The sequence below is a fragment of the Daldinia loculata genome, assembly GCF_022478755.1.
Source record: "Daldinia loculata strain CBS 113971 unplaced genomic scaffold F4817scaffold_11, whole genome shotgun sequence".
Lineage (NCBI taxonomy): Eukaryota > Fungi > Ascomycota > Sordariomycetes > Xylariales > Hypoxylaceae > Daldinia > Daldinia loculata.
In genome coordinates this window covers 58,879-80,775 of record NW_026054865.1, presented here as the reverse complement: position 1 = coordinate 80,775, position 21,897 = coordinate 58,879, and the positions used below count along the sequence as shown (strand labels likewise).

At 41.7% G+C, this 21,897-nt stretch overlaps 7 protein-coding genes across 7 annotated transcripts; 4 read left to right on the top strand and 3 right to left on the bottom strand.

Moving 5' to 3' along the window:
• Positions 1-1,728: 1,728 nt before the first annotated feature.
• Positions 1,729-4,134, top strand: F4817DRAFT_357273 (uncharacterized protein; the record flags this gene model as incomplete). Its single annotated transcript, XM_049305897.1, has 1 exon — positions 1,729-4,134. The coding sequence occupies one exon, from the start codon at positions 1,729-1,731 to the stop codon at positions 4,132-4,134; it is 2,406 nt and encodes an 801-aa protein (XP_049161203.1).
• Positions 4,135-4,752: 618 nt separating this feature from the next.
• Positions 4,753-6,636, bottom strand: F4817DRAFT_23142 (peroxisomal membrane anchor protein conserved region-domain-containing protein). The gene has a single exon (XM_049298928.1). The coding sequence runs from the start codon at positions 6,482-6,484 to the stop codon at positions 5,381-5,383; it is 1,104 nt and encodes a 367-aa protein (XP_049161202.1). The 5' UTR covers positions 6,485-6,636; the 3' UTR covers positions 4,753-5,380.
• A 1,443-nt stretch (positions 6,637-8,079) lies between these two features.
• On the top strand, positions 8,080-10,066 carry F4817DRAFT_23044 (PAPA-1-like conserved region-domain-containing protein). Its single transcript, XM_049298911.1, has 3 exons — positions 8,080-9,308; positions 9,357-9,463; positions 9,544-10,066. Exons 1-3 carry the CDS (start codon positions 8,363-8,365, stop codon positions 9,784-9,786), a joined length of 1,296 nt encoding a protein of 431 aa, XP_049161201.1. The 5' UTR covers positions 8,080-8,362; the 3' UTR covers positions 9,787-10,066.
• A 1,246-nt stretch (positions 10,067-11,312) lies between these two features.
• F4817DRAFT_313610 (uncharacterized protein) lies at positions 11,313-12,155 on the top strand (the record flags this gene model as incomplete). Its single annotated transcript, XM_049300269.1, has 2 exons — positions 11,313-11,480; positions 11,577-12,155. 2 exons carry the CDS (start codon positions 11,313-11,315, stop codon positions 12,153-12,155), a joined length of 747 nt encoding a protein of 248 aa, XP_049161200.1.
• Positions 12,156-13,657: 1,502 nt separating this feature from the next.
• F4817DRAFT_313609 (necrosis inducing protein-domain-containing protein) lies at positions 13,658-14,609 on the bottom strand (the record flags this gene model as incomplete). Its single annotated transcript, XM_049300268.1, has 3 exons — positions 13,658-14,167; positions 14,230-14,300; positions 14,360-14,609. 3 exons carry the CDS (start codon positions 14,607-14,609, stop codon positions 13,658-13,660), a joined length of 831 nt encoding a protein of 276 aa, XP_049161199.1.
• A 3,704-nt stretch (positions 14,610-18,313) lies between these two features.
• F4817DRAFT_330449 (uncharacterized protein) lies at positions 18,314-18,914 on the bottom strand. Its single transcript, XM_049302395.1, has 3 exons — positions 18,616-18,914; positions 18,498-18,549; positions 18,314-18,424 (listed from the first exon to the last, which is right to left on the bottom strand). Exons 1-3 carry the CDS (start codon positions 18,699-18,701, stop codon positions 18,326-18,328), a joined length of 237 nt encoding a protein of 78 aa, XP_049161198.1. The 5' UTR covers positions 18,702-18,914; the 3' UTR covers positions 18,314-18,325.
• A 1,140-nt stretch (positions 18,915-20,054) lies between these two features.
• On the top strand, positions 20,055-20,854 carry F4817DRAFT_363420 (uncharacterized protein; the record flags this gene model as incomplete). The annotated part of the gene is made up of 1 exon (XM_049306641.1): positions 20,055-20,854. Exon 1 carries the CDS (start codon positions 20,138-20,140, stop codon positions 20,852-20,854), a length of 717 nt encoding a protein of 238 aa, XP_049161197.1. The 5' UTR covers positions 20,055-20,137.
• Positions 20,855-21,897: the final 1,043 nt, after the last annotated feature.

The following is a 21,897-nucleotide window of genomic DNA, read 5'->3' as shown; positions in this document are numbered from 1 at the left end:
TACCCTGCTAACCCCTCGATTTTCAACGGTCTTAATATAAAGGCGCTCTTATAGTTATTCTTACGCTACCTTACGCATATCAATTTCGGGATTACCATCTTGCATGTAGTTATTTATCTTAGTACCACGATGATAGCGTCTATTGACTCTCCTTTCTAGTGGATTGAAGGCGCGATAAAGCTTCCCCACCTAAGGACAATAACGTGGGGCAGCTATATGGACATATGTACTTGATTGGCTGAAACATTTTACTCATCAGATCTGTACCTGATAAAGTTGTCCAACCTTAGGAGGTAGTTTTCTCCGATTCTTTTCTCTAACAACTCCTTTAACCTAGAACATTCAGTCATTGTCCCCGAGTAAATCAAACAAGCCGTCCTGAACACGTATATAACTTTTGAATACATGTATTTCTTGGAGTCTACGTCCTCTACACAGATGACACATATTTGCTGTATCGGCCATTTCGTGCGCCTCATGACGCAAGTTGTCGGCAGGAACCCTTCCTGCATGCAAGAGCCGTATGTCTTATGTATGCGACTCTGCAGCGGGAGCTTAATTTGTTATATGCAGTCTGCTCTGTCTAATGTCACCTAACCCCTAGCTACCGAGCAATTCAAACCTAACCCCCAACTTCGGATTACGTAGCTCACCATACATCGTCACGGCAAGATTGGTGACGGTGAATAGGATACCACTCGGTCCAAATGTTCGCCTCGCAATGCTTAGAATATGGGAGAACAGATGGACCTTATACGTCTGCGAGAATTTGGTAGACCCTTGTCAGATAATCGAGTATGTCCGCATCAGTATCTACATATTCACCTGGTACCAGTGTACATTCGGATCTCGGTGTAGTGGAAAGAGGCATAACTGGATTCGAGAATCACGGTATAAAACTCCCTCGATAAGTAGTGAACCTAATTATTAATGACATCTGATTCGAATTTGACCTTGAAATGGGCATCCTGGTCAGGTAGATGAGCCAAGGAAATCGGCAAGTGAGGGCGCGCGGACAAGGAAATCGACTGGCTGAGAATGATCGCTGGCGCTTAACCACCTTTCTACACCGCGCGTAACCTTCACGAACAAACCGAACTAACAAAGAACATTCTAATTAAACGTGGCGGATAAGCAAAACAAAGACATCTATACATTTTATTCTGAAACAAGACCCGTCTTGATCATTCGGCCCTTGAATTGCCCTTGACTGGTCGCCAGGTCGTCAGGTCGTCAGGTCGTCGTTGTGGCCGGCAAAGTGGGTTGAGCTCGGTTTGACATTACACGACTTCTTTATCATTCAACAGTTCCCTCCTCCATTACATTCATTGTCCGACTACAATCACTTTTTACTTGTCAATTACAACCAGTTTCTTTTTTCAATTCTCTGTCACCTTCTGACGTTAATGCAGTTACGGATCACAATACATCGTTGAATGAATCACGATCTTTCCTTTTCCTTTCTGTCATTCTCCCGCCGCACTTCTTTCTATTTATAATTTCTTTGACGATACCCTTTTGTTCCATCTTACCAATATTACATGGCACAAAAGTCTCCCGACAAGCACATCTGGTACGGCTTCTAGGAAGACGAAACAACCCATCAGGCAATTCAATCCTGCTTTCGTTTTTCTTATTTTTCCCTTCTTCGACATTCCAGTTATACCTACCTATTTACGACAGTAAGAGCATCCAAAGCACTTGGATAAACTCAAAAAACTCGAGCCTATGGCTATATTTCGAGAACAGGAGGGTTTCCCTCAAGTACCTCCCTCACTAAGACACGATGCATACGAAACCAAGGACGTACGAAGCATGAAGATTCGCGAGCTGCTATCTCAGAGCTCGGCTAAGGGTGCTACTCCCTACCTGGGACTCGGCTCGCGACTTTCGCAGATCTGGTTTAACCGATGGACTATCCTACTACTCTTGGTCCTGGTCAACTTCCTTTTCACCATAAGCTCTCTGAATGGAAACCTCGACGATGCCAAGGTGAAGGCCCTATCGGCATGCACGAAAGTCGAGGATATTGGTAGTGCCATGGCTTCGATGCCTCATTACTTGTCCGTTGGAGTCAACCGCCTCACTGCATCTGGTATCACCGAATCTGTACACGCCTTGATGACTATCCTCGACATGATCCTTACCGGTATTGAGCAGCTGATCCTCTTCGTTATCGGTATGATGACAGACACCTACGTCTGCTTGATTACCATGGTGGTCCACGGAGGACTGAATGCATCATCGCTTGCTATTGCTAAGACCACTGAGGCCATGAATGACGCTATTGATGGAGTTGCTAAAGCAATCAATGGCACAGCCGACAACCTCCAAAAGCCCGTGGACGCCATGTACTCGATCGTAAATGGTGCACTCAACGCAGGCGAACAAGCTACGAGCGCTGTTGGAGGAGCTGTTGACACTGCAACAGCGGCGGTTGGAGGTGCCATCGAGACTGCTATTGGCGGCATCGGCGATATCTTCAACAAGCGTGCTGATATTCCACCTCTACCAGAGATCACTGGCGCTATCTTCAAACGTGTCGACCTTCCACCCAAGCCAGAGGTTGCAGGTGATATCAGAGCAGTTGCTGCCAAGCTCTCAAACGTCAATATCAATACCACCGGTTTCGTGTCAGATTTGGATGCCCTCAACCAAGAGCTCCCAGATTTTGATGATATCAAGAACCTCACCGCTATGGCCGTATCATTCCCGTTCAACCTTATCCGAGAGCAGCTCACCAAAGCCTACGGCAACTGGGAGTTTAATGATAGTGTGTTCCCTGTAGCTAAGAAAGAGGCTCTTTCATTCTGCTCTGACAACACTGCCATCAACGACTTCTTCGATGGATTGTACGAGATCGCCCATATAGCAAAGGTTGTAGCAATCGTGGTATTGATTCTGCTTGCGCTTGCGGCCTGTATCCCGATGGCCTACATAGAGATACGCCGATGGCGCCGTGCTCAGATCAGTGCTTCGGATGCTTATGACGACATGGATCTCGTATACATGTCCTCACGCCCTACCACGGCTCGGGTTGGTTACTGGATTGCTTCGAAGTTCGGCGAGAAGCGAAGGGTTCTGGTACGATGGTGTATTGCATATGCTACGTCCCTCCCGGCCCTCTTCGTCCTTTCCCTCGCGTTAGCCGGCTTTTTCTCCTGCTTCTGCCAGTGGATCCTCTTGAACACAATCCAGAAGGAGATTCCAGAGCTTGCGAACCAAGTCGGAGACTTCGCCAACCAGGTAGTGGGTACTCTAGACGGCGTCTCACAGAAATGGGCGGACGATGCAAATGGTGTCATTACATCCTTCAGCACTGAGATTAACGACGACATCCTTGGAAAGGTGACGAACGGTACTGCTGCTATCAATGATACCCTTAACACCTTCATGTCGGAGATTGACAAGGGCCTCAACACAGTCTTTGGCCATACAATGTTCAAGGATCTTGCCGCGAACACGGTCCGATGCTTAATCGGGCTGAAGGTCGAATCAGTTCAAAAGGGTCTCACTTGGGTGCATGATCATGCTCATATCAACTTCCCGGTGTTCCCTAACGACGTCTTCTCTGTTGGCGCAGCTAAGTCTATCTCTGGTGATTCGGACCTTACATCTTTCCTGGCCTCTCCTAGCAGCGTCACGACCGACGAGATAACTGGTTCTGTCACCCACGTCACAGATTGGCTGCGCGGCAACATCATCCAGGGTGCGTTAATTGCGACTGGTCTACTCTTAGTTTACGTTATCATCATCCTGATAGGTGTCGTCCGTACTCTCATCGGCCATAGCGACGCCGCAGGAGATGCTCGCAGGAGGCGAATAGAAAACTTCGATCCTTCCCAACCGGCAGGAGGTAACCCGCCTATGCAGATGCCGCAGTTTAGCGGCGCTGGAGACGCCAGTGCTCACCCCGATCACCAAACCTCGCCATTTGCCCGGGACGATGCCTTCAGTCGCGGAACCGTGCACGGCGGGCCCGTCACGACCGAGGAGGCTCCCCCTTACACCCGCCATAGCAGCTACGTCCAGTACGGCGACACAAAGCGCATGGAACACGATCCGCTTCCGCCCAACTACAATGGTGGACGAGCTCTGACTGAGGACCCCTTTCGAGACCCGAAGCACGGTTAATCAGCATTGTTAGATCTCTTTTATTATTACTTGGGTAACTAACTATGCGCAGTCAGCATAGGCCCTCTTCTTTGTTATTGTCTTTTATTCATCAGCGATTATTATTACAGCGTACATACATACATATACCCAAACACACACACACACCTTTTCTCTCACTAATATAAACGCATCCTACATCTCCTTGTGCGGATATCTCTAGGGTACTTGGACGCGGCATGGATAGATGAGACATTATTCTTGCATCGGCATTGGTACGGCAGGGCATAGCATAGCATGGTATTGCATCAGCGTCATTCATTCATTTGTCATACTCATCAGACGAGCCAGGGAAAAAGGAGGGGAAGAGAAAAGAGAGATCCGGTATCTCGGCTTACGCCACTAGCATAATTATTCTTTGTCTTCTTTTTTTGGTCTGAGTTGCGCGTCCCTGGAATGGACTCATGGTTTATTAGGGATTGGCCGTTGGACATTGCATCTACGGCGTTACGGGAGGTAATTCGACGGTCTGGAAAGGGATGACTGTACGATAATACTGGATGGGTTGATTGCATATTAGTTCAGCGATAGCAACCAAATATGAATATTCTTATATTAACTTCTACAACTGCTTCTCTCCTATTGAGATCAATGTGCATGTTGCCAAAACCACGGAGAATACTACTAGCAAGTGAGGATGTAGCCCCTTTTTTCACTAACAGGTAGCGTGATATCGAAATAGCACCGGTGGTATAGATTGGTAATTCATTACTTTTTTTCAATAGAACTAAGGCATTCTGCTCCCTATTCATGCCATGTATTGTCAAGAAGTAGAGAACCATCTCCATGCAACCATACCCTAATGACATTTAACACCAATCCCCAAAGTAGTTCCCTATCATAACAATTGACTCCACGTTCTCATTATAAATTAGGTTGCCATCGCAATCCGCCAAGGTCACGACCACGACCTCGCCGAACTAGACGTGGTATTCCGTTCCTCTAGTACCGTACGCCCATATCCCCAGTTCTAAACAGGGGCCGCTTGAGCGGTGTTCGAGGAATTGGATTCTACTATGATGCTTTACACTCAGAAATATGGCAACTAGCACCAACAATCCGGACGCATACCCCATCATCGCCAACCTCTAGAGTTTTAATATCTTGTGGCAGAGTCCGGCCGCGAGTTTAACTTGGGGGATATAGCTTGAGCGTAGTTCTCCGCAGCCAGGTCATCGCGCAAATCCAAGACGGCGGCTCTCTTCTCCTATCGTGTCGTCGTGGTAGGAAAGCTTCTCGAGCTCAAGAACATGCCCTTGATGCTGCGGATCGCATCCTTGGTCTTCTTCACCTCGTCTGTGGGCTCTGTGCTACGGCCGTAGCCCAGCCCGCCGTGGATAGAAGAAAAGTCCATCATGGGCGGAAGGCCTATCTTGTCGACTTCGTCGCGGACCTCCCGCAGGAGGGAATTTAGGTCCGCGGCGCCTTCGGCATGACGCACGTGCATGTCGCTTATCTCGCGCAGAGAAGCCCGGAGGGCGGTAAGGCGGCGGGCTTGAGAGTCGATAGGCTTGTCGGCTAGGCTGTTCGTGCTGGACCCGAACTCCTGGTTCATCATCACGGGCGACGTCTGCGTGCCGATGTCCCGGTGGAAGAGCTCGGTGGGATCGCTGAAAGTACTCTCATCGTCTGCGTATGAACCTTCGTCTAGCCTCGACTTCAACGGCTTGCCGTTGTGATACGGGACTTCGCTAGCGGTATCCTCGAGCTTCTCCACCAGCTGCCCCAGCTTCTCGCTTACGTGTGCGTAGTAGTCGGTCCGCGCGTCGTTCAAGCTGCCGATCATAGGGTTGATGGCGAAGCGTGCGGTACCGTAGAGTAGCGCCCATATGCTGCCGGAGACGGTGAGGATGTTGGCGAGACGGGAGGGCGTGATGAGAGGTTCTGGTTTAGGCGCAGTGGTTAGGAATTCGGGATAGGTTATGATTGGTGCTAGGTTGCTTGTTGACGATGAAGCAGCTTGGATAATCTTCTCGGCATCTCTACTTTCTTCTGCGGCAGCCTGTTTCCCGTTTGCCTCGTCGTTGGATTCATTAGTCGTGGGTGGGTTCGAAGCCTGTGCATCTTGCTCAACTTCATCTAACAATTGTTTGATTTGGGTATCGTCAAGTCCCTTTCCCTTGAGGAATTCCCTTTTCTTGTCTATACTTGAGTTTTGAACCGTCTCGTCCTTCAGAAACTTTCGGGCTTGGTCGAGGGTAACTTCTGTCGTATCGACATCCTGAGAGTTGCTATTTTCCGGCGCATCTTTTTCCTTCTCATACTGTGCATGCTGCCATGCCGGTATCTTTGACAGCTTGGGATCGGCCATATTGGCAACGAGAGAATCCTGTCGGACTCTTCTGTCTAGTGAAGTGTATAAAATACAATTGAATTATCAAGAGGGAAACGATTGGGTTTGGTAGCAGTTTGGTAGCTTGGTAACTTAGTAATAAACACACAGCAACGCGAGGTCCACGAGTACCAATCTTATCTCTGGCGTAATCAGCCTCGGTACATTCTCCGGGCTCTAAACTGGAACCGAGCTTTTAGCTAGGGACCTAGTACCTAGGTACATACGGAATATTGATAGGGAAAGATAGGACCGCTAATGAACTTAGCAGGATTATCTAACAATGTACAACTTGATAGCATTCTTTCATCACTTAAGCCTTCACCGACCTCACCTTAGGTACGTATATGTGCATATCTTATGTACATGCGCGAGTTCTACACGTGACACAATCCTCAATCGCGCCCTTCAACTTGAATCATTTCATCGTCAATACGTTTCTCTCGGCTGGAGAAGGGATAGAAGATTTAGCGACGAGAATTATCTCGGTCCCAGGCAAGATTTCGATTTCGCTTGTTTAAGATTACCTATCTTACTCCATCTCATATCGCCACCTTTTAACGATTCCTCGGGTCGTATATATTGAATACTCCGAGACGTGCCTCGATCTCATTATCACAGGTTGAAAACATTGGTACCCACCTGCATCACTACCGACGATCAAGAGAAAAGGCCATCCGATTTCCCATTCGATTTGAGTTGAAGTGAGCGCTGTCGAGCTGGTTGTCACCTAAAAGCTCGGTTACTTAGAAGACTAAAACCGGAAGACTTCCCGAACCGCAAGCTAATCGCCCAAAGAGTCGCTAAGCTTTGACGAGGTGCTCAGCTGCAAACCGAAAAAGTATCCAATTGAAGAAAGTCGCCTATCATTAGCCTAGCCTGTCAGCTACAGCTGGAGATACGCGAGGATCCTCGGGATTCTCAATTCATCATGTAAGTCTTAGGTGCAAATCCTGATAATGAGCCCTTCTTTCTCTCGTCAGCATACGTCAACTTCCCTGTCCCGAATTCATCAATATCTCTACCAATGTCCTTCAAGAATAAAAAGGGGGGAGGTATGAGGAGAAGTATATCATGAATTGTCCGTGTGATGGAGAATGACATACGGATATTCAAGTGAATGGGTGATGATAGGAGAAGATTGATAAAAGGAGGTAGGAGGGGGAATGAAGATGATAGGAATGATGCAACTCGATGCCGATGCGATGCATAACGCAAGGTCTAATGCTTGGATTTCCTGGGGCGTGTACGAGGTATAAAAGAAAATCTTTGTTGTCGGGGTTGGCTGCATTGATCTAAATGCTCTAAATGCTGCATCGACTAAATGGAAAGGAAGGGAAAAGGGTCTTGGTGTGTTGCCTCAAATATCTCGTTGAACAAATTCAACTGGTTGAAGCTTCGATCTAATGGCCAATGACCAATCGCAATCACATATCCTCCGATCCAAAGTATCCAAGCGGCAACCTGCTTTTTTCTACTCGTACCCGACACGGGCTTGTTTGCTGCACAGCAGGCACCAAGGGCACCAAGGGCACCAAAGGCACCAAAGGCAGGCACCAAAGGCCACCATCAGACAGCAGCTGTGTCACGGCGTCTGACGCCCCAAGCTTATTTCAACTTCGACAAAATAAAAATAAAAAGAGAAACGGCCCCTTGCGCCTATGCGCGCCACCCCCAAAAATTAAACACATACTTCTTCTTTCATTTCAAACACCAATTTCGTCATTCGTCATTCAATCACAAAACTTCACTTATCACCCCATTCACCCTTATCTAAAATAACATCTCCTCTCCTCTCCTCCCTTGCCTATTCTTAAACATATCCCAACCTATCAACTCCCCATCACTTACCCCAAAATGACATCCCGTCCACGTCGTGCAGCCGCCCAGAGGGCAAACACGGCTATAACTGACATGGTCGATAGCGACAATCATATCAATAGTCGTACGGGCAGAACAATGTCCTCCAGGACTTCTCGCCGATCTGAGGGTAAGAGTGCCGCAGCATCTGACTTGCGCGGTCCTCCTTCCGAACCCTCAGATTCTAACCAGCATATCCATTTTACAGTTAAGCTTCCAGCAAGCAAGCTTCGCCAGGCCACTTCTAGCCGCCAGCAACCTTCAACCCCTAGAGCCGGGGATGGAAAGCGGAATCGTTCTCAGAAGAAGAGCTACGTTGTCGATTCTAGCGATGAAGAAGACGAAGACGAGGCAGAGGACGAAGTTCAAGTTGAAGAGGATGACGACGACGATGATGACGACGACGACGAAGATGCCGAGGGAGAAGATGACGACATGGCGGATGAAGACGCCGAAGGCGAAATCGTTGTCGACGACACCATGGACATCGATGCCGAAGGAGACGACGATGATCTCGGTGAAGAAGATGCCGAAGGCGAAGACGACGACATGGATGTAGACCCCATCCCCCCTCCAGCACCTGTAATCAAAGTCTCAAAGCCTCAAGCTAAGAGCACCCCTACCGGCAAGTCAAGGGCCCCTACTAAATCTAATTTGAAGGCTGCGACCTCTCAAGCGAGGGACAGCGACGACGATGAGGAACTTAGTGAACTTGAAAGCGATGCCGACGAAATTCAGGATACTGTTAAAGTAGGAGGGGGCGGCGACGAAGATGCCGAAGGGGAGGATGAGGAAATCGAGGCAACTAATATCGCCGAGGATGACGAAGACGACGACGCTGATAGTGACGGCGGCGCCGAAACCCCTGATCTCACACGAATGACCAAACGACAGCGTGCCCGCTTTGAGGAAAATGGAGATTCACTGATGAAGCTCTCCGACGGCAAGTAACCCACATTCATCACTAGAGTCTAGACTAACACAATTACAGAAGTACAAGCAAAGAAGCATTTCACAGCCGAGGAACTCTCTATGCGCCGCGCCGAGATGGCCCGCCGACGCCGTAATTTGAGTGAGAAGCGAAACGAGGAAGTCAAGGTAAGCTAGTAGTGTTTTCTTAGAGCAGAAAGTGTCTATTAAGACCATGAGAATATGTCAGCTAATAACCCGAATTACAGATGGAGACTATAAATAAGCTACTTAAAAAACAGGCCCCCAAGACTAACCGCAAGTCTCAACTTGCTGGAGAGCTGACTCCTGATGCCGAATCTCGGAAACCTAATCCGGTGTTTGTCAGATGGGTTAGCAGCAAAGACGGTAGTCGAGTCGGTGTTCCTGATGAGATGCTTTCTGGATCATCCGGTAGAGTTTTCGTTCCCGGTGGCCTTGGGCGTGGGAAGATGGTAGAGGAAGTCTCGTAGAACGAAGAGGATCACGATCTTGATTCTTAATTCTTGACCGATATAACTATTCTCGGTTTTCCGGTTATTTCTTCCAAATCGACGGACGTCACAATTATTTCGTCGATAATATCTTCTAAATTGCATTTAATGAGTGCGTGCGTGTATTATAGATTCGTCATATTTCTTCAATCCTGGCGAAATTGGGGCAGCATATTATTGTATTGGGATTAGAGCTTAAGCTTAGAAAATAGCAAGGGCGGCGATTTAATAGAACGGTGCTTTAACAACAGTATTGTGTCTCTAATTCTGCACAGACAGCGATTTACCGCAATTTCCCTATTACTACTAGATTGTCTCTATTTCTTATACTTACCTAGGTAGGTACCTAACTTAATACAATTATTCTATAGATTGATATGTATCGGTTACAAATATTGGAAAATACCTATTGACCAAGGTATTGAAACGTCGGGCTTCATATCAGCTGTTTGTTGGTGAACATGTTCTTTCAGATAATATTAGGCGCTTAGTCCGGAATATTTAAAGTATATTATAGCATTGGACTTTATACTTAAAATTATACTTAAACGCATACCTACATCCTTATCAGCACTCTCCCACCTTGAGTGAGCTCATTACCTACGATAGTTCAATGTGGCATTTTTAGTATGCTTGCTTGCTCATACGCATGATAGTGTATCTACCTGGTCTCGAACTCAATACAACCTCATTAGCATTGGTCCATATGGACGGCGCCTATTAACTGACATAAAGACTACTTCGAACAATGTATTGTATCTTTGTACATTTGCTGCGCACACTGCCATTGTACTTCCCTTCTAAACCTGGTGGTCTGAGAGTATTTAAATATGCCCTCGTGACGATATCGGCTGTGTAGTAAGTTATTAGAAATACATGGAAAACCGAAGTCATAACCTAATATTACATAGGAGCTATCCGTGTCCTCCAAAAAGTGTCCACTTGCCGTCTTTTGCGTAGTGACTTAGGTACATTTATTCCGGGGGGGTCTGTTCCTTCCAAGAGTCTCAATTATTTTGTGGGAGTTTAGGTCATTCGAAATTTGTTCCACCTCTTGCCAACAAATTCTACAGCTGGTGCTTCATGCTTGACTCACTACCTGCCAGTTGTACCCTATTCCTTGGAATCACAAACAATCCCGAATATCGTCACCTTACACATACATAGTCATACTACTAAGTTGACCTACCTCAAGCCATAAACCCTTCGTTGGTGAATAGATGTTTATTGAATAACTTTTGGGCTGTTGGATTTGAACCTTGGACGTTTTCGTTCTCAACCTTACACCCCATCATCCAATCCCCTTTCTCGACTTTTACCAGTCTGCTTCTCCCAAAACCCCTATACGAGATTCCCAAGTTAAACCAGTTTCATCAATCATCTAAACACTTTTAATCTACCTACCAAAGTACAACCGGCCACTTTCTACCCATCATCACTTGGATTATATCATTTCTCTCCTCTCTACACTACACTACACTGCAACAAACAAACAAATCGACACGATGGCTAAAAAGCGAGTATCCTCTTCTGAAGAAGGAGACAGCGCTGGCCGCAAACGTGTCCGTACTGAACGAACCACGGGCGCGAGCGACAACAACAAAAGGAACGAGGCTATCAACATGGCGCTGAGCAGAGCCAACGTTGGGAAGAAATACGCCTGGATGAACCGGGTAAGCTCGTTCCCAATCTTTTGCGGAATCTCTATCAAGTCTAGCTGTAGCAATATGTTATCTTCAAGGTTGCGTAGTGCTGACTAGTCCCTACAGGAGACAGGTGCTCTTGAGAAGCCTGCGCCTCCCGTCTACAAGACCGAGAAAAAAGAAGAAGAAGGGCTTGCGGACTGCCCGGGGAGCCCCGAGTCATACACCACCATTGCCCCCCCTACAGTTGCCAATGACGGCCCTATACGACCGAGCATTGAGAACGCGTCTAAAGACGCATCCGAGGAATTTGACGAAGAGCCTGACGAGATAGTGGCAGCCATGGAAAAGGAATTGGCCCAGGACCAGATGGTCAAGTCTAAGTCTAGCAGCGGCTCCTCGGAGTCCCCTATCATTATCTCCTCCAGAGATCCTAGCCCTATCAGCATCCCGTCTAAAGAGGATACGCCTACCAAGAACATCACAGGCTCGAAGGAGCCAGCCCTCCCCACTCCACCCAAGACGGACGATGAGAAGAAGCCTGAACAGCAGAAACAGCAGAAACCAGCGAAGAAACCAACGCAGAAGAAGCAAAAGCAGAAGCCTGTTGTTCAGGAACCCGAGGAAGACCCCGCCGTGGCGGAAGCTCAAGAGCGGGAAGACCTATTCGCCATGCTAAACTACATCTACCAATTTGCTTATTAGGGGGCGTTTCTGTTTCCCATTTTTACGTTCATCACATTCACAGCATCGGAAAGCGAGCACGAGCTACTAAGGCACAGGCCAGCGACGAAAAAAAAAAAAAGAAGAGAAGAGGCTTTGCATTCGGAGGGCATAGATTGCATTTCATCACGCCAGCGAAGATACCCATTATTTGTTTTCGGAGATAACATCAGATTGGCTGTTTGGTTTTTAAGAAGTTTGAGTCTTGATATTACCTGTATGTGCGATTTGGACTGGACTATCCGTTGGAAGGATATAATATACGCAGGCTTGCGTCGAGATTGATTATAGGCTTTTGGCGGCTGATACGGGAGGGAAAATGTCCGTCTCCTGCGTATTGATGCGCGTGAGTTGGTCGTCGAGCTATATAATCACCTATAAATGCCAAAATATAACATGAAATTGGTCACCAGTGAAGATTTGATTGTATGTCGTCAAAGCAGTAGCGAATTTGTAGATACTGAAATGCTCGTAGTCTTCCATCCTTCGAGGGCGCTGCATGCCTCTCATATACCAAATCCTAGTAGATATACCCCTGAATCTACCCCTAATCCATTTATTCCCTGACACGCTCTTACCGATGCATAACCACCTAAAATTTCCAGTGTATCCTAACTCTACCAAGCCAACCGTATTATCCATCTAAACTTCAAAGCGTACGAAGGCATGACAAGTAGTTAAGTCTATGATTCACGATAAAGTCGCTTGGATCAAGTCTGTCGTGTCTCACATTGTATACGTCTGCTATGGCTAGATACTATGGCGAAACTTCGCGATTAAATTCGTTGAGAACCAAAGCACGTAACCTGGGTTTTAGATTTCGGGTATAATGCAATAATACTTTGGGTAGTCTTTCCTTTTTTATGGTTCTGGCGGCCCCTGCTGGGGGGGCAAAATAGGGGCTATTGTGAGATGGGGCCTATCGTGTATTAGAGTTGGATAGTATACCTATATGTAATGTTATATCGTTAACTCTGTTTACGTAGCACGGGTAAACTTGGCTAATAAGATAAATATATACTTCATAAGTTTTAGTTTTAGTTTTTTTATTTTTTTTTTTTTTTATTTTTTTTTTTTTTTAGTTTGGGGGTTTGATCCCTTTACGTTATGTACTGAATTCAACTTAGTCAAGTTTTGCTTTGTTTCAATTGGTGTTTCAAAGTGGCAAAACTTCCCAACAAACTCTTTAGGATATTATCATAAATCTTATTTTTATAGAACCACTAATTTTTCAACTGTATACAACGTACGGTGGCTTGTTTGCTGCGCTTTTGTAGCCTCGGCTCACAGACGCCCCAGACCCACTACATATACTAGAATGAAGTAGTTAACACATAGGGTATCGTTGAATCGACTTCATATACTTCGGACCTGCTATAAAGCATACACTAGGAAATATAATTATATTTGATCTTCCTTTTACTCCACATTTCTGGTGGATAGCTATCCTCTCAGCTACATAATTCCTACTAATTCCCTCGAGATCATGGGATTCCAGGCGATTGGGCATCGTCAACTCCGGAGTCGAATCCAGGTATTACGTCGTTCCTTGCCAAGTTCAAATTAGTTTTGATATAGCGGTCGCTAATAGCCATGCGCGGCTTAGCCGTAGACCTCTCTCTGTCAAAGTCGTGGCTCATTAACTTGTCGCGAAGTTCCTTGCTGGGGAAGCCGTTATAAGAAACTAGGGGGCCTTTAAACCAGACTCCCTTCTCGTTCTCGATTTTATCGTCGTCTTTCCTGGCGAAGCGCCACCCGTGGGTGCTTCCGCCTTGCTTGTGATACACAACCTTCGGGTGAGTTTCGTCTTCCCATCGGACATCCTCTGCCTTCCGCGTGTCGAAATCTCCGTGACTCCCGGCCGCCACGTATTCTGCTTTTCCATCTTTGACGAAGACGATTACATGCTCCCAGTCGTTGCGGTGACCACCGGCGTCAGCAACATAAGGGACCGCAACGTCCTTCTCGAAGTAGTAGTCGTAAATAAAGGCGCACTAGAAATAATATAATTAACGGTCATCGTGGTCGTAATTAGATATCTCTGGAAGTCTGTTACCCATCCGTTATTACAACGCTTACGCGAGTAGACGTTATTGTTATCGAGACGCGCAGAATCGCGACAATGTTCTGTGAAAACGGTTTAGTCTGAGAGTATGATGCGCACATGTACGAATTTATCTACATACCCGAGGGTCCTGAATAATCATGATCCATCCCGGGGTTGATCTGCCCATCGGGACTGATGGCCGCCGTGTTATAACAACTGTCCGTGTCAAAATCCGCAACAGGTTGCCATCTCTTGTCCTCTTCTGTCGCTCTTTCAGGGAGAGGCTTAACAATATCCCGAGGGGCTATCTGGTGTATCCCCGGAATAGGCGATGCTACTACATGACGAGCACATAGGGTTAAGAATAGTATCGCGACTGACTTCGTCATAGTTGGTAGTTTTGCCAGTTCTCGCTCGATGTAATAATGAAATAGTCTGGGGAGGTCATCATGTTACATATGTCAACGTAAGTAGCTAAGGGCACAAATGCTCTTTTAAATAATACTAAGCTCTAAAATATTAGGTTTAGGTTATAACATATTATCATGTAAAGTTCATTTCTGAATTTCATTTATTACAGTTCAATGAATATTAGATGTGCCTTAAGTCATACCGATCTTTATAGGAATCTTAATATTTAAATTTTTGCCATCATTGCTAACAAGGTTATTAACAATCTTTGGCGAAATTGAAAGCTTGGCATAAAGTAAAGCCACGTAGAGTAATGTCGGAAAAGATATCATCGCTAAGTACCTAACGGAATATAAGATTCCACAGTCGTTCATACCTACCACTACGACAGTGTCAACCCATTAGATTTAGTTTAGGAATGAAGCCCGAACCCAGTCGATGTCTCGAGCCTAACTCCAGCTTCACTCTGACCCACGAGGGCAAGCATTCCATTAACCTGTAATTGGTGTATCGGGGATACGAAGTGTGGTAAAGTTCCAAGTCTTTCCATTGTCCGCACTCGACATTTCTCCGCCGGTTGCCTTGTACTGCCAGGCGCCACTATGTTTAAAGCTTGGATCTGCCTTGCTAAGGGTGATAGAAATATCCTCCCAGGCTATAAACATATTATTAGGCTCTTACTCTATCTTTAAGAAAAGCGTTAGGAACTTGAGGGGCTTACCGTGTGCTGGGGCGGGAGAACATGTGCCTGCTGCACATTCGATCGAGATGTAAAATATTACTCCATGCTGTCTTTATATCAGGGTATTATAGGTTAGGGGTAGTTAATAAAAGTTTATTTACTATATAAAAAACGCGAAACGCTTTTATAAAAAAATAAAAAGCCAAGCGTTATAAAATTAATATTATTATTATTTGGTTTATTTATTTTAAACATTTATTTTATGTATAATATTAATTAATAAATATAAATTTTAATAATATAACGTTTATTATTTAATTATATAAATTATTTATTAAAAAAATAAATTACGAAATAATATAAAAAATACTTTAATAATGCGCAAAAATAATTACGATTTAAAATATTATAAAACGAAAAAAAAAATTTATTGTTACGGCGTGATAAAACACCGGTCATGTGACCATGTCACATGACTAAGGTTATGCTTATATACACTATTTAAAAATTAATTTACACACATATAAATAAATATTTTTTATTTGGTAAATCTCCCACTTTTTTTATTTAATTAAATATAATTAATTAAACCATTTTATTTAAATTATTTTGTTATTTTTTACCTTTTGTATTACGTAATACACGGCAACATTGTTGCCATTTTAACACGGCGTAAAAAGTTAATTACGATAAAAAAGTTATAATAAAAAAAAAAAAAAAACAACGGTAACGTTATAAAAAATTAACAATTTTTTAAAAAGTTTTAAAGTTAAATATTACCGATTTATAATAATAAAGTTATTTATATTATAAATAAAAATTTTATAAAATAAAATAATAATTATTATAAATAAAACTTTATAACGGAAATTAAAATTAAAAATAAAGTTTTATAATTAATATAAAATTAAACGGATAAAATTTAAAATAAAGTAATAATTATAATAACAAAACTTTTAATATAATTAAAATAAAACTTTATAATTAAAATAAAGTTTTACGATTAAAATAAAATTTTAAACCCGTATAAAACTTTATTAATTATTTTAATTACGTTTTAAAATTTTATTAATTATTTTAATTACGTTTAAAAAGTTATAAAATTTTTTTAATAACTTTTAAAAAATTATATAATTATTATAAAAAAAATTAAAATTTAAAAAAATATATTATTAAAGTTTTTAACGTGGTTAAAAATAATTAAAAAATGTTTTAATATAATAATAAATGACTTTATAATAAATTAATAATAAAATAATTATAAAAATGCGTATTTTATTATTAATTAAATATAATTAACCCGAAAAAATATATTGTTAAAATTTTTAATAAAGTTTAAAAATAATTAAAAAATATTTTAATATAATTGTAAAAAATTAACCGTATAATTATTATAAAAAAAAATAAAGTTTAAAAAAATATATTATTAAAGTTTTTATTATTTTAATGAATTTAAACCATAAATTCGAAATTGTTTATACGGTTATATTTTTTTTAACCATATAACTTTTTAACTAATTATAACTTTAATATAACTTTAAAAACAATTTTAAATTTTTAATTTAAAATAATTTAAATAATTTTTACCATAATTAATTATTTAATATTAAAAATAATATTAAAAATAATATTAAAAATAATATTAAAAATAATATTAAAAATAATAATATTAACACGTTTAAAATAAATTTTAATTAATTTAAAACATTTATTAACTTTATTATTAATAAATATACGCGTTTTAAACGTTTAAATATACGCGTTTTAAATATTTTAAACGTTTTAAAATAATAATTAACCGTAATATACCGGTCGTAACACCGGTTATAACGTTTTTAAAAATATACCATTAATTTAAACGTTAAAGTTTATAATATTATAACGTAATACCGTATAAACATGTAAAATAACGGAAAAGTTTAAAAAACCATTATATTAACTTTAAATTAAAAAAAATTAAATATTTTATATATAATTATAAATGTATATATAAATATAAATATTGTTTTAATATATTATTACGTATTTTTAAACGTTAAAGTTTACGATATTATAACGTAATACCGTATAAATATATAAAAAAAATAAAAAAATAAAAAAAACATAATATTAACTTTAAATCATAAAAATAAAAGTTATTTTATACGTTATTATTAAATATTAAATTATTATAAATATAAAGTTTAATTTTTAAAAAAATTATTTTAATTATAATTAAATACGTTAAACATGTTTTAAATTAAAATTCGTTAAAACTTTAATTTTATATTACTTTTTTAAGTTTTAAATTTATAAATATAATAATATAAATTAAACGTTTTATAACGTTTATAACGCAATTAAACGTAAACCCGATTTTAATGAATTTTAATTTAAGTTTATTAAAATAATTTACAATTACGTATAAAATTTTTTTTTTAACTTAAAACTAATAATTTAATTGTTTAAACTTTTTTATTATTTTACATATTTATATAATATTATGTTATAATATTATAAACTTTTAACGTAATATATTTTTAAAAACGTTATAACCGGTATTATAACCGATATTATAACCGATATTACGGTTAATTATTATTTTAAAACGTTTAAAACGCATATATTTAAACGTTTAAAACATATATATTTATTAATAATAAAATTAATAAATATTTTAAATTAATTAAAACTTATTTTAAACGCATTAATATTATTATTTTCAATATTATATTTTTAATATTAAACAATTAATTGTAGCAAAAATCGCCCGAATTGCTTTAAACCAAAAATTCGAAATTGTTTTTAAGGTTATGCCGAAGTTGTGATTGGTTAAAAAGTTATATGGCTAAAAAAGGTACAACCGTACAAACGATCTCGAATTTGTGGTCTGAGTTCACTAAGATAAATTTCAGCTACTGCGACATACTTGTCGAGATGCTACCTGACAATAGCTTATCATCTACATAGAGATTCTGGTCCCATAGATTCGTATTAGGGTTCAATTTGTCTACCAGGTACGTTAGTTATCATTCATGTAGGAGGTAAACTCCGAATTATACATGCAATGCGTCTTAATTCGAGACCCGGGTGCGGCGCTAACTGGTGAACCGTTCTTGGCATTCCGGGAGCCTTTGCATGATAACATATTAGTATATGATGTTCAGGTGCCTAAGTTCGTAAACTTGACATCTTAGGTACCTACGAGGGTACACGCGAAGTTACACCATTTACTGCCGAGGTTAGGACAGTACGGGCTACAGCAAGATGTCAGTTATATATCCTCGAGGTGCTACTAGGTTGTTTGCTGGATCATGCCATACCTGTTAAGCGCATTCTCAGTAACTCCCTGGAGGAAGTCCCTCTTATCCATCATGATGGCGCTCCACAAGGCAACGTCACCTGCCATTGGGTTAGGGACATCTCCCAGAACTAGTGTAGCGCTGGCCTCCTGAATCCACGCATCACCCTTAGTATTGAGGGTAATGATGTCGAGATTCGCCCGGCCTTGGCCAACGAGCGCTAGAAAGACGCCAATAGCCGCAGAGATGCCCTTTATAGCAATCAAATTGATTCGAATGATTGCTTTAAATTATTTAAATTACGTAAGTTAAAGTTAAAAATGAATTTTAAATGAAGAATCTATAATATTTTGTAGAAACTCGAAAGTTATAGGTGGTCTAAATTACCGCCGGCTAAAGGGAGATGTTCCCTCTCTGGTATGGCTGCCAAAAATGGAACAGCACATTAGCCACATTCAGATTCCGTAACAGTGTGTTCTCTCCCTATTATGGAAAACTTGGGTTTGTTCTTTATAGATCAGACTCATTTTTGAAACCGCGATATACAGACCTGATAAAGCCATATACCTATTGTGTGGTTGGCTATGAGAATAACGACTATATGGAGTCTAGCATGATGTACCTAAGGAATAGGGGGTGATATGTTACTGCGCAAGAAATCTAATTTAACTAGATCAAACCACTGATATACATACACGTAATTTCTTTATCTAGTTAAGTGTTTTAGAAACCTGTGTTATTGATAGAAGTTTGATTTGGCTTCGAAACCGCAATGTTTCTTATATGTTTTAGAGGGTAATTATCTAGTTGACTGATCATTTCTTAAATAATACCTAGGTAATTTAGTGATACTCATATTACTATAGCGTTACAGTGTGGTGTATTCTCTTCTAGGTGATATATTACCAATACTGAAGAAAGAACTAGATTTTCAACATGTAACTTATAACTTGTAACATGACAAGTAGCTTAACCTAGTGTTATAGATGATGGTATATCACGCGTAGAACTAATGTTAATCACTGTCTATCGTGAATAATATTATAGTATTTGCAAGCACCATGGCTGCTTTACGGTTTAGATAATTATACAAAGTCATCCTGTTCGGCGACAATATACTCATCAACTACACCCCGTCCAAGTCACTTCATAATGTCAATTGTTTCTAATATTTTATTACCTCACTATCATAATTGTCTCCACACTGCTCACTCTTCTGGATGCCAACTCATATCGCTGCTTTACATTAGTAATTATGAAGCTCACTACTAGAGGCCACGTCTACATACCTACAGGTGACCCTCTTTGTCTACGTGTATCAGGATGAGTCTTTCTAATGCTCATTACCCTGGGACATGGCCCCTTACACTTGCCATACTCTGCTTTTTAACGCTTCGTATTCTTCTACATTGTGCTTCGTTTTGCTTTTCCTTCAACAGGCTTTACCAACAAATTTTATTGTTGATAATTATCCATCGCCGAAACCCATCGTTACCACCACCACCTGCTTACCATCCCGCGTAACCATTGCCAGCTTCTGATAATGGATCGATGCAATAACCAGCCCGAATCTCCCGCGGCCCCTCGGCCAGCAGCAGGAGCAACAGCTGATTCTCTAGACACTCCTGTACCGACATCTCCTGCACTGTCTACACTATCATCAATCTACTCTCCGAGATTTACTGCGGCAGCTCCTATCAGGTCTCCTTCTGCACGTGGACCGAGGCAGTATCCGTCTACTAACGATCCTCAATTCCTAGATGACCGCTTTCATCCAGAAACTGTTCCTCGCACTTGGTCGGCTCCACGCGATCCTCGCTTCGAACTACTATCAATATTTTCTAGTCTCGAGGTGTATAAAGGAGAAAATTCGGACAACAATGGCCTGGACGCTGCCCAGAGTGCCATAGGCCATGCGATCATGACATACAAGAAGAGTCTTCTGGACGAACTGGAGGAAGAAGGCACCATATTTGGACTTAAGGTTCAACTGCCGCCCGACGCTGGAGACTATGGGGTTGTGAGAGAGACGATTGAATCTGAGGCTTTTGAATATTTCGACCGACTACAAGTAGCAATAGCGGCGCACGAATTCCGTGAGCATGGCGTGCCTAGAGAGCGCCGTGTTGACTTCTTTGGACCACCTCCCCCTAGGGAAATGCGCGATACTGGACTCTATGCAAATCGCGCTCATATTATAAGTAGGCACTCATTAGAATCGAATGACCCGCGGGATATTATCAACTCGATGCGGCGATAACTCATCGGCGGCCTAGCTTGTATAGGGGATCTGATGAGCTAATGGCCCTGTCGGGTCATCAATTAAGCCTCATCCCACTTGTCCAACTTACTTCTCTGTCGGATATTCCTACTGCTACTATTTCTTACTTCGGGTATTACGAGAATTAGCCACTGTTCGTTATACAGGATAATATGTAGGATCTAGATAGGTTTCAGGTTTTTTTTTCTTTCCTCTTGAATCAATGTCTTTTCATTTTCAATTTGTCGATTTATTCTTGGTGACTGTTTTATTTATTTTATTTTTATTTTGTACATAGAAGAGCCATAAATCAATATTTAGTATAAGTCTCTTAAGTCTACCTGCCTACTTAGTCATTTACACTAATGTTTAGTATTGAGATGAGACAATACATAGGTATTCAACATTGAACGGGGATCTCCACATAATACAATACGAACAGTCATGTATGTATGTATCCGTCGTACCTGAATACCCATAGATTCTACACCCGAGGTGGCCACGCAAGCACAGGCCAATCTTGGCCACGATTCCCTGCACTCCAGACTTGCGGGTGGATACTAAAGTTTACATGCCCTTTTCGTCTAAGTAAGCGAGCCAATGGATGCGGGGAACTAACAGGGTCAGGTGCCGCGGGCGGTGATCGACAGAGAGCTTTTTATTTTTAGGTTAGTGGACTGGTGGAGGAAGAAACTGGTGGAGGAAGAAACCGCTGAAGATCTGTGATACTTGACTTCTTAACTGATTCCCTTGACTGGATTGCTTGACAGCCTGACAGCAAAACCACCTCATCATGATGTCCCCTCTCGTCCGTTGCCTCTCGCGGTAAAATGGAACCTTCGGATTTGGTAACTTTCATCGATGACGCATATTATTACTTTACCATGGCTTTGCTAGGGTATTTCACCTTTAGGTATTTAGCATCAGCATTGATCCTAAGGTTTCGCGGTAATCGGCAAAGTGGCTGGTTAGCTGGTTAACTGGTTAGGTCTTACATTCTTTCGGCATATGTAACGACCTCGCCTGTTTCCCTGATTTCGTCA